Genomic DNA, 15,510 nt, shown 5'->3' with positions numbered 1-15,510 from the left:
ACCAAGAGACCTAATAAAAGAGTCACGCCCTTCTGTCTTTACAAGCCTTAATATTTGATGCTTCCCTTCCTCAGATGTGTCTTTCCTCCTGCCCTGCTTGTCCTTTCTAATGTCTGCTCACCACTCCAAAACCAAATATCAAATGACATTTTTTTCTTCAGTAATCCGTACAGCACGCTGCCCCCGTAACTTCCAATTGGATCATTCTCCTCTTTTCTGGGCCTAAAAGGACTCTTACTGTTCTCACCGCACTTCTTTTCTGCTAGCCGTTATCGCTCATCAGTGCGCTGTGCTTGCCCTCGACCCTCCCTGACTCCCTCAGCCAATCTAGAGTGTCCTTCTCGGTTTGGCCATCCACCGGGTCATGGCAATCACCTCCTCAGTTTCTTTAAATAAAGAAAAAAAAAAATGAAACAAAAATTCACATTGCTTACATCTGCAATGTCCTTGAATGCAGAATCGAACAGCAGATATACAGTGTGAGTACAGTGTAATTACAGCTCTTCGCATCATTTGCCCCGATGTCTCACTCCATGTGGCCTTGTTCCTTTGTGAACTGCGCCGCATGGTTCAGTCCTCTTCCTCGTGTAACTGCTAGCTTGAAGACTCATTTGTTCACCAAAACAACTATTGATGTTTTGGCTACATCGCAAAGAGCATCATCCCATGTATGTGTTCCATCACATGACATGTTTTCTTTGTGAAAGGATTTTTCCTCCCCTTTTTAAGACCTGTCGCTGAAATCATCATGGTCTCTCTATTGTCATTAATTTTTTTATGTCATGACTCATGAGTCATTACAGTACAAAAGGAAATAAGTACATTTCCATGGCTGCTTCATTCGGATCTTTTTCAGTTGTTTATTGCTATGCTGAGTATCAAACCATATTCCGAGGAGCCCGCTGGTTATCTTTTATACTTGAATTGATCCTTAGACGAACTACAAGCCTTATTATATACTCACTGATTTAAACATTGATACGACGATTATTTGTTTTTCAACAGAAAATACTGATTAACTTCTTTGAATAAATATTTCCCCTCTTAAATCGAGTATAAAATAACTCTCACCGAAAGTGACGAAGGGCCAGCGGGACCACCAGACCGTATTAGATCAATTTCATTTTTCGTCTGACCGCGCTTTACTGGGCTACTGATCTCAGACACAACTTCGAAGTCACCAACTCACGCCTTCACCGATAACCATTGGCTTTGCGAAGTAATATATTTGCATATGTTGCTACAGGGTGGATATGATTGGACAGTGGGTGTTTCAATCTCGAAGCGGTGTCTGCAAAGGCAGGACATGGTGTGCAGCTGCTGAGAAACTAATGGGTAATATGCAACAGACGGGGTTTAGTCAGTATCAACCGAGAGGGACTTGGTCAGCGAATGACTCCAAAGGACCGGTTGTACAGGATTTAACTTATCTACATCAACGAAATGCGCCTTACTTGGAAACGATGGACTGTTTGCACCATTAGTATTCTGTTGATCTTTTACAAGACGAAAGACATAGCAAGAAGTGGGGAACATCAGGAAGCCCAACTCACAGGGTACGACACGTTCTCTTTGCTATTGACTCCGCTGGTCGAATAGCCCATCACAAAGGTAGCTGATGTGTCGCTGTGCTTGGAGGTGCATTGGGTTGCCTTGTCTATTTGCCGTGAATAGTATGCTAACGTTAATGTTCATGTTAGTTTATGTTTATATAGGAGAAGTTTTGCTCGATGTTACCAGGTAGCGGTGTCCTACCATTGGATCCTGCGAATGGTCCTGCCCATGGCAAATTGTGTCGGGATGGATGGCTATTTTCCTTTGTTTGGGCTAGACTGATTATCATTTTGCTACAGGGAAATGTTCATTTTGAACCCTACCGCATTTGAGTTATTTAATGACTAACCGTTTCCCTGCATTGGAATTTTTTATTTGCTCTTCCAGAAAATCCCATTTACATTTTGGGCCTTTTTAAAATCTGCTCTAGTTGGGCTTCTTGTGAAAGACGACTTTTTCTTCAGAAGCTTTCAGATTGCTTCTCTTCTTGGGGAAGGTTTATATCCACTAAAACTCATTGTAGATCACATTAGGTCAATGTTGTTGTAGTGGGCTGTTATAAGTGTGTGTGTGTGTGTAAGTGTAAGAGAGAGATAAGGGGAGTGGGGTGGGCAGAAGGAGAGTAAAAAAAGAGAGAAGAAGTATTAACTCTTATTTTACCATGCCACATGGCTTTTGTTTTTGACAGGTTCATGAACCGTCCTGGTAGCTGAAGAAAAAGATCCATATGTAGCCATCAACTCTGCTGGCCATAAATGCTGTTCATCCTCATACATGAGCTTAAGACTTAGTGCTTTTGGTTTTAGATGACAGCCAGCACTTCCTGTGAGATGCTGGTGACAGGAAAGCGACTGACAGTTTGCCTGTTAACTGTCTTTCTTTGGTCTTGAGAGAGTGTGTGTGTGTGTGTGTGTGTGTGTGTGTGTGTGTGTGTGTGTGTGTGTGTTTTGTGTGTGAGACGCACATCACAGCCTGAAGCACTAGACGGCACTCATCTGTTTTGACCAGGTGGTTTCCCTTTTCTTGATTACGACTAGCAGCACGGGTTTCACGACAACCACAGAGAAGTACAGAACAAAAAAAAACACCTTACACTCCACGGCTGTCGCCAGTCCTCAGCATAGTAACTTCTGTTGTTTTCAGAGACCCTTTGGAGGCTCATTTTCTGTATATAAAGGCGTCAGTCACTAGCCACCTTTTTATTACCTCATTCAGCAAAGTTGCATTCTCACCTGCCTTGTGATTTGACACAGAAGCTATGCTTATCACATAACACCAGATAATTACAGGAATAATGGAACAGTCCCCCAGTTAAGCAGACTTCTGCCAAGTTTCCTCAGTACGTGAAGGCTAGAAGAAGACGGCAACGCATCGCGTGTGAAGGGCTCCTTCTGTTAGACAATAACAAAGCTTCCTGTGGTGAAGCATGATGCACTTTACCCCCTTTCCTGTTGTGCGATTAGAACCTATACAGAACAGATTGTGTGCGAGGACTCTGATCAAAGGTCTGCGTTAAATCAGTTCTCTCACTAGTTGTCAGGAAATGAACAGTACGGTGTTAACAGTGTGTTTCAGGGCTTAGGAGCCTAGGTGTTAGATACAGCTGCATCCGACTCCCTGTCATCATGAGGTTCATCGAAAGAGACACGGATGTGGTTTTTCATGCTCCTTCAATGTCTGCATTGAGTTTACAAGAAGGTGTCGTGGTACCTGATGAGAAGGCGGTCAAGAGTTCATTCACAGTAGACAAAAAAAGTGTGTTGGCATCTGATCTTACATTTACATTTAGTCATTTAGCAGACGCTTTTATCCAAAGCGACTTACATATGTGCGACTTACAATGTATACACATTTTACATTTACACTGATGGCACACTGCACATCAGGAGCAATTAGGGGTTCAGTGTCTTGCTCAAGGACGCTTCGACAGGGAATCGAACTAGCAACCTTCTGTTTACTAAACGACTTCTCTACCTACTGTACCACTGCCGCCCAGGACGGGCACACTGTGACTTGTTGGGGCAGGAATGGTGGGTTGGGCAGCATGAGCGCATAGTTTCGTTTTTCTAATGAACCCTGCTGCAGGAACCGTCACACCGCTGTGTTCAGAATGTGGCAGAGTGAATGTTCTGAAGAGTATATCTGGATCCACTGAATATAGGGGGGAATTTTAGAAACTTACGTTGTTAACGGACAAAATATTTTATTAGAATGTTCAAAACAAGGGGTTGAGGCGCTGTGTAAAGCGCCTGGAGACCATTCCAATGCTTATTGGAGCTTTATAAATAAAACTGAATTGAATTGAACTCCATTGCTGAAGGGTTAAACATGGTGTCCCCCATGTCGCCGAGGCATCTGAGAGCCGGCTCATATTTGCTCTACTACTTCTTGGAATTGAAAGTGTATACCCATCCTAGCCTAGGGGCTCCTGGCATATTGCAAGCAGAGATTTTCCTGTAAAGAAACCATTTGAATCTGTGTGTGATTGTAATGCTGTGTGTGATTGTAATGCTGTGTGTGTTTTAATGCAGTGTGTGTTTAATGCAGTGTGTTATCGCTGAAAAGCACACAATGCTCCCCTCTGACACATGGCAGTTGCTTTAAAACAGTGAAAGGAGAGATCTGTATCACAGCAACCCCCCCCCCCCCCCTCTCTTCTTCTTTTTTTTCCTCCAGAGATGGCGAGCTAATAGCCTTCAGGCTAATGGTCAATAGCTCGGAGAAAGGCAGTGGCAGGAGCGTGCCTGAGGTGCCCCAGCCCTCGGGGGACGGCTGGAGGGTCAACTCCTCACTGGTGCTAATGATACGGTGAGTGGAGCAGCGGGGGAACGCCGGCTATTTTTGAACACACGTGTCGAGCCGCAGATGTCACCTGATTCACTATTGGGGCCAGCGTAGAGTGGAGTCACAACGGCAGCGGAGTGGGGTTGGGATGGGGGGGCGGGGGAGGGAGAAGAAGAAATCAAGGTCACTACTCCTGCTTTAATCCAGTGCCTCTTCCAAAGGTCAACAATGAAGCATGTTCTGCCTTCAGAGACCAGACACTGAAACGGAAACGCTGGAGAAGGCAGTGAGCATAGAATGGCAGGGAATTGTTTTTTTTTTTTCTCCCTTTGACCTAATTAAGTCAGAAATAAAGGAAGGGGAATTCATCTTGTGGGTGTGTCTAGACATCTGTTCCTTCAGTATGCTACATTTTACGCACAATTAAAGTATGAAATGTGTGGCTAACAAATCCAAATGTCAGTGTAACCATAGACTTGGGCTAGAGAGTGGATATGGCTGCAAACGTGTTCTAAGAATAGAAGCTGGTCTGTTTCTGACTGGTGTGAAGTTAAACTAGCCTATATGGAACACACACACACACACACACACCCCTACTATGTTGCATAAAAGCTGCCTATAAAGGCAAAACTCCCTCTGTTGGGTAATATTCTATATTGCATGATTTAATTACGTCGCTGCAGTTTCTCTGAATTATGATGCTGCATATTCTTTTTTTTCACGCTGCACGCTGAAATTCAATCAAGATATGGAAATTAGATTTATAGTACAGCAGGCCAGATTCCTGTGCATGTGATTTTTTGTGGACACCGATGCATTCCGTGCTTCCCTCACAAGTCAGTCAGAGCTTTTCCATTTTGTGAAGGCTGCTTTACAAGATTAGAGAAAACCGTTGTCTTGTGAATGTGATGCCATGTCCACTCATAATAATAATAATAATAATAATAATAATAAAACTTTATTTATATAGCACCTTTCATGCAAAAGAATGCAGCTCAAAGTGCTCATAGCTGCATGCCACTGCACAGGAGGTGCCAGGACAAAGTATGTGCATGAAATCAGATTAGATGCATGTAAAATGCATATTTTAATCAGCGTTGGATGATCATCATCAGTATTTGATGGTTGAATAGACCTATATATCATGCAGACACATGTTCCTTTGGTGTCATTGTGATAACAAACAAGTATGTGCCTCCAACAGAGTGGGTATTTTGAAACGTGTATGTGTGTGTGTGTGTGTGTGTGTGTGTGCACTGAGCGTTTTGTTGGTGGCACGCACTGACACACACTGCCAACAGAGAACACAAACAGACTCTCATGTGACAGATGTGACTGTTTCTGGCAACCTGTGACTGTTGTGTCAGATATAACTTACGAGGAGGATGTGCAAGTGCTGTGACGTGGTGGATCAGTTTGTTTGGGTCTTTGTCTCATTGAAAGAGGAACAACACAAACAAACGTCATTAAAAGCGGTTAAGTCTGACACGGCAGTATTTCTCTGGAGAAACAGCACACAAAGCTGGGTAACCGCGCTTGTGAGTTTGAATTATTTCAAGGTAGACGAATGTGAACTGACTTAACACTGATGTTCTGCCTAACAAATTGGCTGTTGTTTCATTTAAAAAAAAAAAAAAAAAAAAAACACAGAAAGGACATCTTGCGATTCCTGGATGCAGAAAGGGACGTGTCTGTGGTGAAGAGCAGCCTGAAGCCCGGCGACACCATTCACTATGTTCTAGACCGGCGCCGGACGCTCAACGTCTCGCAAACACTGCACAAGCTGCTGCCTGAAGTCTCGCCACTGAAGAACCGGAGGTTCAAGACCTGCGCTGTCGTCGGGAACTCTGGGGTGCTGCTGAGCAGCGGATGTGGACACGAGATCGACAGCCATGATTTTGTGATAAGGTACTTTTATTAGTTGTGTTTTTGCTTTTTCCTCCTGTCTTTGTTTGTTGAGGGCCTCATTTTGTGTGTGTCTGCGCGACAGACAGACAGACAGACAGACGGACAGAGAGGCGGGCGGGCGGGCGGGCAGACAGACAGGCAGACAGGCAGACAGGCAGACAGGCAGACAGACAGACAGACAGACAGACAGACAGACAGACAGACAGACAGGCAGGCAGACAGGCAGGCAGACAGGCAGGCAGGCAGGCAGGCAGGCAGGCAGGCAGGCAGGCAGACAGACAGACAGACAGACAGACAGACAGACAGACAGACAGACAGGCAGACAGGCAGGCAGGCAGACAGGCAGGCAGGCGGGCTTGCAGGCCATTCATCAAAGCATGGAAAGTAGCGTCTTAGCAATGAAAGCTCGTCTTGCCAAAACATGTTTTTTTTTTTTTTTTTTTTCTTTCCTGGCATTCAGGCTCGTCTAACACCTTTTAGCCGCTCAAACAAGGTCAAATAGACCTGCAGCCGTCTCGCTAGTTTTCACTTCTTTTTGTGCTGGGGGGAAAAAAAAGACTCTACCTTACTCTAGTACACTGCAGTATATCTATAAGTCTTAAAGCCTGCCCCAGATCTTTTTAACTCCCTTTGGAGTCTTGTCGTAGCACCCAGGCTTCCCCTGGCCAGATTCGAACCTGATTTATGTTGTGTGACCTAAAACAACATCCTGAGCTGAGGTGGCTCTGCTCCGAAAGCTTTTGCACCGATTTGTGCACCTAAGAGCTCACACCGTCAAGACCTTAGAGAGCGAGGCCTACTCATCTGTTTGATTAGGGAAATGGAGCCACCATTGGTCTTTCCATCGGCATTCTTGGCTGTGCCACACCGTGCCACTCTTGGCTGTGCCACACCGTGCTGAGCTCATGTGCATGCTCATTATAAGGTTGAGTGGCGCCAAGCTGTGCCGCGGCACGCTCATTTTGGACCCTTTCCTGAGCACCGGGTCCATCTCCAAACGCACCGGATGACGTTGAAGATACTGTTTCTTTTGTGATCGTCTCAGTCATCATTCAGCGCTAATCATAGTAGTGTGTCTGTATTTTTGTATATCAAGACACGTATGAAGCAAATCCATTTAAAGAGTTTCTTCTGGAAAGTTTGAGTACTAACTATAAGAACAATAGTAAATAGTGAACTGCCCGTTGACATATCTACCACAGTGACTGTTTTGGCAGACAATGAATTAACAAAATAAATGTATTCTCTCATTGTGACAAGTGGTATAAATTTGATAAATTCCATGCCTAAATAACATTGTCTGGAGAACTAGCAAGCTGGCAAGCTAGCCCACATGGAATTAGAAACAGCTAACATTAATGTTAGCAAGGATTCAGGCTTAGAATTAATGGAATCGATTTGAACCAAGCAACCCCGGTTATCGGTGACTAAACCCCCGTTATCGTTACTAAAGAAAGAAGTGCCTGGAAACAAAACTGGTTCATTTCTTTTTTGGAATAAACCCGATGTTTCCCTTGTGGCTAGTGCTGTACATGCCTAAATGCATGTGTGGGCTAATGCCGAAATGCCTAAATGCATGTGTGGGCTACTGCTGTGCATGCCTAAATGCATGTATTGCAACTGGGGTATAAATGAAGGAAACTAAGGTTGTGCATCGTGGAGTTCTTTGCCTCCACATCGGTGGCCTTTATCTCTTACTTAAAAACACACCCTCAAGCGAGTAGGCCCTGATATATGGAAATGCACATCCAGGCTGTGCTTGTCGACGGGCAAAACTGAGCAAAACAGTGCTGTGCGACACCATTTGTATGGAAAAAACGATACATGTTTACAACCTTAATTTCAAAGAAAAGATGTTTCTGAAGGAAAACATTTTCTAGAATTATTCAAATGTCTCTTAGGAGATAATGTTCTAGAATTATTATTGTTCTAGAACATGTTGTTCGGCTATTTGCTCCACTGCCTGGAACATGTTATGTTAAGAATAACGACAATTGCATATTTACTCACTGATTATCGATTTCAATTAAATAAGACTTTATTAATTTCTAATGTCCATATAAGACTTTTGGAAGACAATTTAAGAATAAAGATAATAACGATTTGTCATTTCTAACAATATTTTTAAGACGTGTATATTTTGATAATCTTTTGGATGCATAGGAAGAGATTGGTGATTGGTTGTCTATAGCTTGCAGGACCGTGTCCTTAATGCAGACTGCCTTTTCGGTTCCCATCACCTGAAATAGGGCAGAGACGGAACATGTCAGACGGCCTCAGACGACGACAGGCATTACTTCAGGCTCCGGCCATCTGTGAAATCTTTGCATCAGTTCTCTGCTGCATGTGATTCCCCATTCACCGGCATAGAGACCGAAATATAAATTGAATTTTTTAAACTTGTGTGAAAGAAGCTGGTTTGATGGATTGCACATAGCTGCAGGTTATGAAAAAAAAAAAAAAACACGTAGAAAAAACTAACACAGAAGGCCTCAAGAATTTATTACTGTTTTACCCGACATGGCTTAATACTGCCTCCTGTGTATTAGAATCTAAATTGCATTTCTCCTGTCAGTCTTTGTGATAACCATCTCAGGTGGTGAGGGTGATTTCATTGAAGAATTGCTTCTCCACCCTGACTGTGTGTGGTTTTTCATATTTCTGAAGACAGTAAATTGCATCTTTGTGCCTCTGTCTCCTCACAGCATCCCTTTAATGCTTGTGTAGATGGAGGCTGTTGATATGCTCCTTAAAGCCAGCTGAGTCTCTCCTGCCTAAGAGCTCTGGCCTAGCTGGATCTGAAGGTTCTCACTGCTGGGTGACTAACTCATGTCCTCTCTCTCTCTACTTCTGTCACTCTCTCTCTCTCTCTTCCTCTCTCTCTATCCACTTCTCCATCTCCGTCTCTCTCCTCCTCTCAGATGCAACCTGGCCCCGCAGGCTGAGTTCGCAGCCGATGTGGGCCTGCGCTCGGACTTCACCACCATGAACCCGTCGGTAATCCAGCGGGCGTACGGGGGCCTGCGCAACGCCACGGACCGCGAGCGCTTCGTCGAGCGGCTGCAGGCCCTCAACGACAGCGTGCTGTGGATCCCCGCCTTCATGGTGAAGGGCGGCGAGAAGCACGTCGAAGGCGTCAACGAGCTCATCCTGCAGAGGGGCCTGTCCGTGAAGCCGGCGTACCCCTCGCTGCGGCTCATCCACGCTGTTAGGGGGTGAGGGCCATTTTCTGTTGTGTAATCCTTCTCCTTCTAATTTCACCCCTATAACCAAAATCAAAGACGAATCTGCAACCCCTCTGGCATCAGCGTTTAAATCATGGTCTTTTCCATCCACCTATACATTTAAAATGAGCTGCTGCTTTACACAGAAAGACTTAAGGGGCTTGATAAGGAAATGAGACGGTGAATTGAGTATTACAAGAGGACCTAAATAGAAGCGCTGCTAATTCTTACAATTTACAATATAGATAGACAAATTAGCTCGCAACTAAATATAATAGTGATTTAATCGATCATCTTCTACCAGCTCTTACACCCTTCACTTGTTCGCTGTCTTAAATTACAGAAATATCGACATCTAACTATTGCCTGGCCATTCAAGTAATGAAGGAGAATAAGCTGCTCAGTGCATAGGAATCTCTGCATTTCAGACCAGTTTCACAGTAGTGCCTGTGTGTATCCTGTGTTGCTCGAAGTGTTCACACCAACAAACACATTTGCTGTGAGTGTGACCAGATCGCCAAAGATTATGTTGTTTACTTGAAGTACTTACTTCCTCCCTAGAGATACCACTCCGAGCTGACCTTTTTTTGTAACATACTCTATAAAAGCCCAACTTCAATGGCAGGTAAACATATCGACCACACACTGGCACAACACTCGTCCGTCTCCCCGCTAGTGGCCCTGCATCAGACGGCTGTGAGAGAAACGGCCCCTTCTCGCGACCCCATGACATCAAAGCAGGAACAGGGAGACTTCCTGCGGTGAGCCTGTGCGAGAGTGCGCACAGCATGGTGGGAAGGCTCCCCACCAGCCTCTAGTCTATCTGCACACAATCAGTCCACACTGCTGGTGTGTCCTCCACTTCAACCCCAGTGTACAGATCATATGTCCTTACAGTCTATCCATGTGTACTCTTCCATATGGAGTACACTGGCTCCATTGATGCTTGGGGTTAAAGTGATCTCTGTATCAGGATGCTGCTTAGGTTCCCATATGAAATGCGAGTGTGGATCAAGGATTCGAGGTTGTGATTTAGAATGTAGTCTGAGTTCTGATGCAGTGGAGGCTTGGGGAAACGTTTTAATTTGATGTGTCAAGTCTACACCCAATGTTGACAGCTTGTCTGATTTAAATATGTTAAATAGTGAATGACAGAAGGACAGTCTGGTTCTTGGATCTGATCTGGATGCAGTTGATGTATAAAAAAGGGCAAGTGGAAATGCTATTACTTGACCAGAAAAACAATCCGAATGACCAGATAACCATGATCAGATATTATGGTGTTTTAAAAAAAAAAAAATAATAATAATTAAATAAAAGTATATTGTAGTTTGAATGTTCACATGCAAAAGAAAACCCCAAGATTATAAAAATGTGATGGTAAACCGGTTGAATTAATATGAGCATGTGTAAAACAAGGCCAGAGTTCTCTCAATTCCGTATGTAAATATGGCTTCTTTAATTCTACTGCTGTGCCTGACGTTCCTTCTGAGTTGCCATAGCAGCCAGGCGCCATGCTCTTACAATGACATCCTCTGGCGACCCTGTCTTGCAGCTAAATATAGTTCTGTGAAGGATTACTCCTTCAACAGGTTCAATGGCACACACCTTCAGTACAGTCTTGATGTGACCATGCCAGATGGAAAAAGGATAGAGTTGAGTCAGAGGGTGGATAGATATTTGCAATATGAGTCAGACCTAAGAAGTTCAAAGTGTAGTTGCAGGTTTGAGATAGTGTATATGTTCATGTAGTCTGGCATAAGAACATCCAGAGGAGTTGGTACAGATGGGTTTATCTTCATTCTGTTGATCATTCAGGTTACAGTTATTTATCTGAGAAAAATGTTAGCGTAACATTTAAATATATGATGGCATAGAAAAACAAGCTAATGTCCAGCCCTTTTTTCAACTGTTGGATTAAGACCCCATAAGAAATACCACTTAACTCCTGCCTAATATGCAGCCCTATTACAGAGCAAAATGTACCTGCCTCATTTAATTGCATTGATGAATTGCTGAAAAACTGCTTGAACTGTTCAAGTTTAAATGAATTACAGCAGGCAATGTATTACCTGACATTGACACCTGACAGTCCACTATACAAATGGGTCCTAATAGGAAGGGAGCCTGTAATGAGTTGGTTGAATAATGTAATAATGTAATGAGTTGGTTGAATGTAACCGGTGCATATTTTCTGTCTCCTAGGTACTGGCTCACCAACAAAATTCACATCAAACGGCCAAGCACTGGATTACTCATGTACACCTTGGCCACTCGTTTCTGTGATGAGATTCACCTCTATGGGTTTTGGCCCTTTCCCAAAGACTCGCAGGGGAACCCAGTGAAGTACCACTACTACGACACAATCAAATATCGCTACTTCTCCAATGCGGGGCCACACCGGATGCCACTGGAGTTCAAAACTCTGAAAATTTTACACAGCAAAGGGGCCTTGAAGTTGACCACCTCTAAGTGCATGCAACCTTGAAGTGCTCTTGCTGATCATGATGTTGTTCAGTGGCATGCGTGATCATTATGATGTGTGGAGGAGAATGTTTGTACTCATAAAGGGATGAGATGGCAGAGACACGATAGGCTATGTCTCAGCTTCTTGAGAAGGGGTTCTGAGTGTGTTGCCTGAGTGTGCCTTCAGTATTCCAACCGCTGAATAACTGGATGTAAAGAATAATAATATGAATTGTGCATTGGGTGCAGTATATCGCTATGGAACTGTCATTCTGGGTTCTATGACCTCTTTAAGAGTCACACACTGTACTTTCAGCAATCTTTTTTTTGGTTACATGGAACCATAACACAGAATACAGAATTCTGTATTTCCTTGACTGTCTTTTAGTATACACAGAAAGAAAGTTATGCCAATCCATTAAAGCAATTTGGATGTTCTGAAAGGGACTGGGTTCCCTTAATATTAAACCCAAAGAGGGTCATTTCTTTTTCATTTCACATTTCTTTACAATATTGTATGGTTCTTTAATGCTGTACTTTTTAGAATTTAGAGGCCTCAGGTCAAAAATTATTTTTATATGTTTAGATGGTAGCCAATGTGAAATTTCACACATGCTATTTATATGATTGATTCAGCTTCTTACACTAATGTGCATTTGCCCGGATACATTTTCCTCTTTTGTAAAACTTGGATGTAAAACATTGATGAATGTACAACTACCTAAACGGTGTGGGCTATGCTGTCTTGTGCTTTAGATGATAGAAAAAAAGAAATACTTAAGAATATTTCTGGTGGTAATATTGAAATAAGTCAGTCTGTTTTCATATTTTGTAGATAGTTCACATGATTCTGACACCTGAGGGTTGTCTTACTCATCTCCATGCGCATGCGTCATCATAGGGAATGTGTTACACAGGGAGGGCAACACCAATCAGCTTTCTGTGTTTTTCCAGTGTCAAAATTCTTGTGCAACCGACTGGCCTACTCTTTTTGAGGCATAATTGAAAAGGTTAATTATGTTCTGATATTGACAGACATTTGACAACGTCTGCATACAAATGGTGAGGCAACGTGTTTAGGTGCTGCTGCTGTCAGCACATTAAGCCAGTCTGTCTCACATGGTCATCCTTTAAAACAATGTTGAGAAACCTTTTCTTCAATACCCTACATGCCCCCGTCACGATTATTTAGTATTCAATCCAAGTACTGCAGTTGAGGAACGATATTGTCAGAGTGAATTGCAAAAATGGTGTTTGGTTCATACAGTTAATTCTCATTACACAGGATTTTTTTTTCTTTTTTTTCTTTCTCACATCACTAGCTGTCTCTTAAGGTCAAAACCACTCAAGTCAGGTATCAACAATGTGATTATGTACATACATGGTAGTATTACATTTAGAGCAACAGGTATGAATTTGAATGTCTCCATTTATGTAATAAACTGTGATCTGCCTTTTTTGTAATGAATATCAGTATTAATTTAGAACGAATAAGGGAAAAGTCATTTAGATGACGTGCATCATGCCTTTTTTTTATGTAATTATAATTTATTTATTCTTTACTTATGTGAAATCTGCTGTGTTATATATTGTTTTTATAGGTTCATATGTCTGTAATTTATATGAATGTAATGTTTTTGTACTCTGAATCAAACCGACTAAGGTGTTGAATGTGATAGGGTATGGATCGTTTTTAAAAGAAATTTGATACTTTTCCCCTCTACATTTTAGTTACAATTTTGGTTTGAATTTGTTTTTAATATCAAATTTCTATGTTTGTGAAAATGCATTTTAGAAATATTGAATAAACATGAATATTTACTATTTAATAGTAGCCTAAGGTTTAAGTTGTTCCTCTGGCCTATTGAGTTCTACAGACGACGCCAAGGTTACTAACCCAAACAGGACGGAACAGTGTAGCTCGTGCTGCAAATAATTACAGCTAGCTACAGTCGCTTGTTTGCTAACAACAGGCTTCGATTGTCAAGGGTTTAAATATTAACACATCGCTACAGCACGGTGACATGAGTCATCTAAGGTATCTGCTTATTTGATGATGTCTGAGATGGCCCCTTTACTTCCCATCGGTGTTATTAACCATCTTGTTTTAAAGGTTTTGTTTTGACATGTAACTAGCTAGGATAATTAACTAGCGTTTCTGTTGCCGAAGACCTAATGAAAACAGTGCAAACGAGTTATCGCTAGCTAACTAGTGACGGAATCATAATATAACGATTATGCTTTTGTTCGGATAAAAGAACATAAAGACAACATTATTGATATCTAGGACAAATGTCAGTAAAGTTAGCTTACTTGAATACCACGACCTTAAGTAATCCTAAGTGAATTGGGTAACTATAGCTAGCTAGCTAATGCTGCCAGATGAGTCGTCCTTAGGTACCCAGAGTGCAGACATCACAGGTATCAGTAGATGTGAGCCAGTGCATGTGAGCTCGTACAGCCTTGTACATTTTTACTAACAATGCACATCAAGTTATGTAAGATTAAGATACGACCATACTCTCATGTACTGTCTTGCCAGTTTCCCTAGTTAATAGACCTAAGGTGGTAGCTTGTGTAAGTTAGTTAATTGCTAGCTAGCTAGTTAGCCTTATCTTACAGTGTATTCAAACGCTTTATTGTTTTTATTTCAACTCTAATGCTTATTGTTGTTTATCTACTCAGTCAAGTCTGCAACAAGATTATGTTTCGTATCGCCTTAAGAAAGAAGTACATATGAGTAAGTCAATGAAAATTAAACTTTTTGTTTGTCTTTTGGCGTCCTCAGATAAGTGCTCATTTCTCTCCAGAGAGGGACAGCTGATAGTGACCTTTCCAACGGAGACAGACAAGTGACATTATTTCCAAACAGGATAAAGCTCAAACTGGACTCATCATTCTCTACTGCAACCAGTGTTTTTATATATCAGATTAGAACACACCACCATTTCCTTTTGAGCATCTGCTGTTTATCTGCTTGTGACCATGCAGCTGTTGCTTGCAGAAGGCTTTTGTGGGTTGACTCCACATGACGGGTCCATCGTGGCTGGCCTGTACTTTATGATGGTGGGCGTAATGCAGATGGTGTTTGAGATAGGCAACCTACACCTGGCAATGGCAGGGCCCGTCAATGGCACCAATGGCACAGAAGTCCCTTCCATGGGTATCCACTGCTACTACTCTCTGATTGCCCTGGAGTCCGCCTGTGTAGTGATGGCCATGCTGATGCTGGTGGCGGTGTGGAGCCAGAGATCAGAAGGCATGTTGGGCTTTGCCACCTGGCTGACTCTGTATGACCTGGCTCTAGTGGCTGTCATTGCTCTGCTGCATGTGGAGATGAGGAGGGTGGGCTTGCAGTTGGACAGCTTGGCCTGGTGCGGTGTGGCTTTGCGTCTCGCTACTGACCCCTTCTGGCTGGTGTTCATCGTTACATATGGGCTGCAGCTGCGGGTGGAAAAGACCCATCATAAAGAGGCGCGCAGGAGGAAACCAATCAAAGAAGGCGGAGCAGACTGGGTGAAATTCAAGGGCTTTGACAGTGGCATCTGACAAAGACACAGATAAAGAAAGAGGT

At 42.8% G+C, this 15,510-nt stretch overlaps 1 protein-coding gene across 1 annotated transcript; it reads left to right on the top strand.

Moving 5' to 3' along the window:
• Positions 1 to 1,279: 1,279 nt before the first annotated feature.
• Positions 1,280 to 13,780, top strand: st8sia4 (ST8 alpha-N-acetyl-neuraminide alpha-2,8-sialyltransferase 4). The gene is made up of 5 exons (XM_012821182.3): positions 1,280 to 1,556; positions 4,231 to 4,362; positions 5,989 to 6,246; positions 9,168 to 9,461; positions 11,676 to 13,780. Exons 1-5 carry the CDS (start codon positions 1,444 to 1,446, stop codon positions 11,956 to 11,958), a joined length of 1,080 nt encoding a protein of 359 aa, XP_012676636.2. The 5' UTR covers positions 1,280 to 1,443; the 3' UTR covers positions 11,959 to 13,780.
• The last annotated feature ends 1,730 nt before the right edge of the window (positions 13,781 to 15,510 follow it).

The sequence above is a fragment of the Clupea harengus genome, chromosome 12, assembly GCF_900700415.2.
Source record: "Clupea harengus chromosome 12, Ch_v2.0.2, whole genome shotgun sequence".
Lineage (NCBI taxonomy): Eukaryota > Metazoa > Chordata > Actinopteri > Clupeiformes > Clupeidae > Clupea > Clupea harengus.
This window is presented reverse-complemented; position numbering and strand designations above follow the sequence as displayed.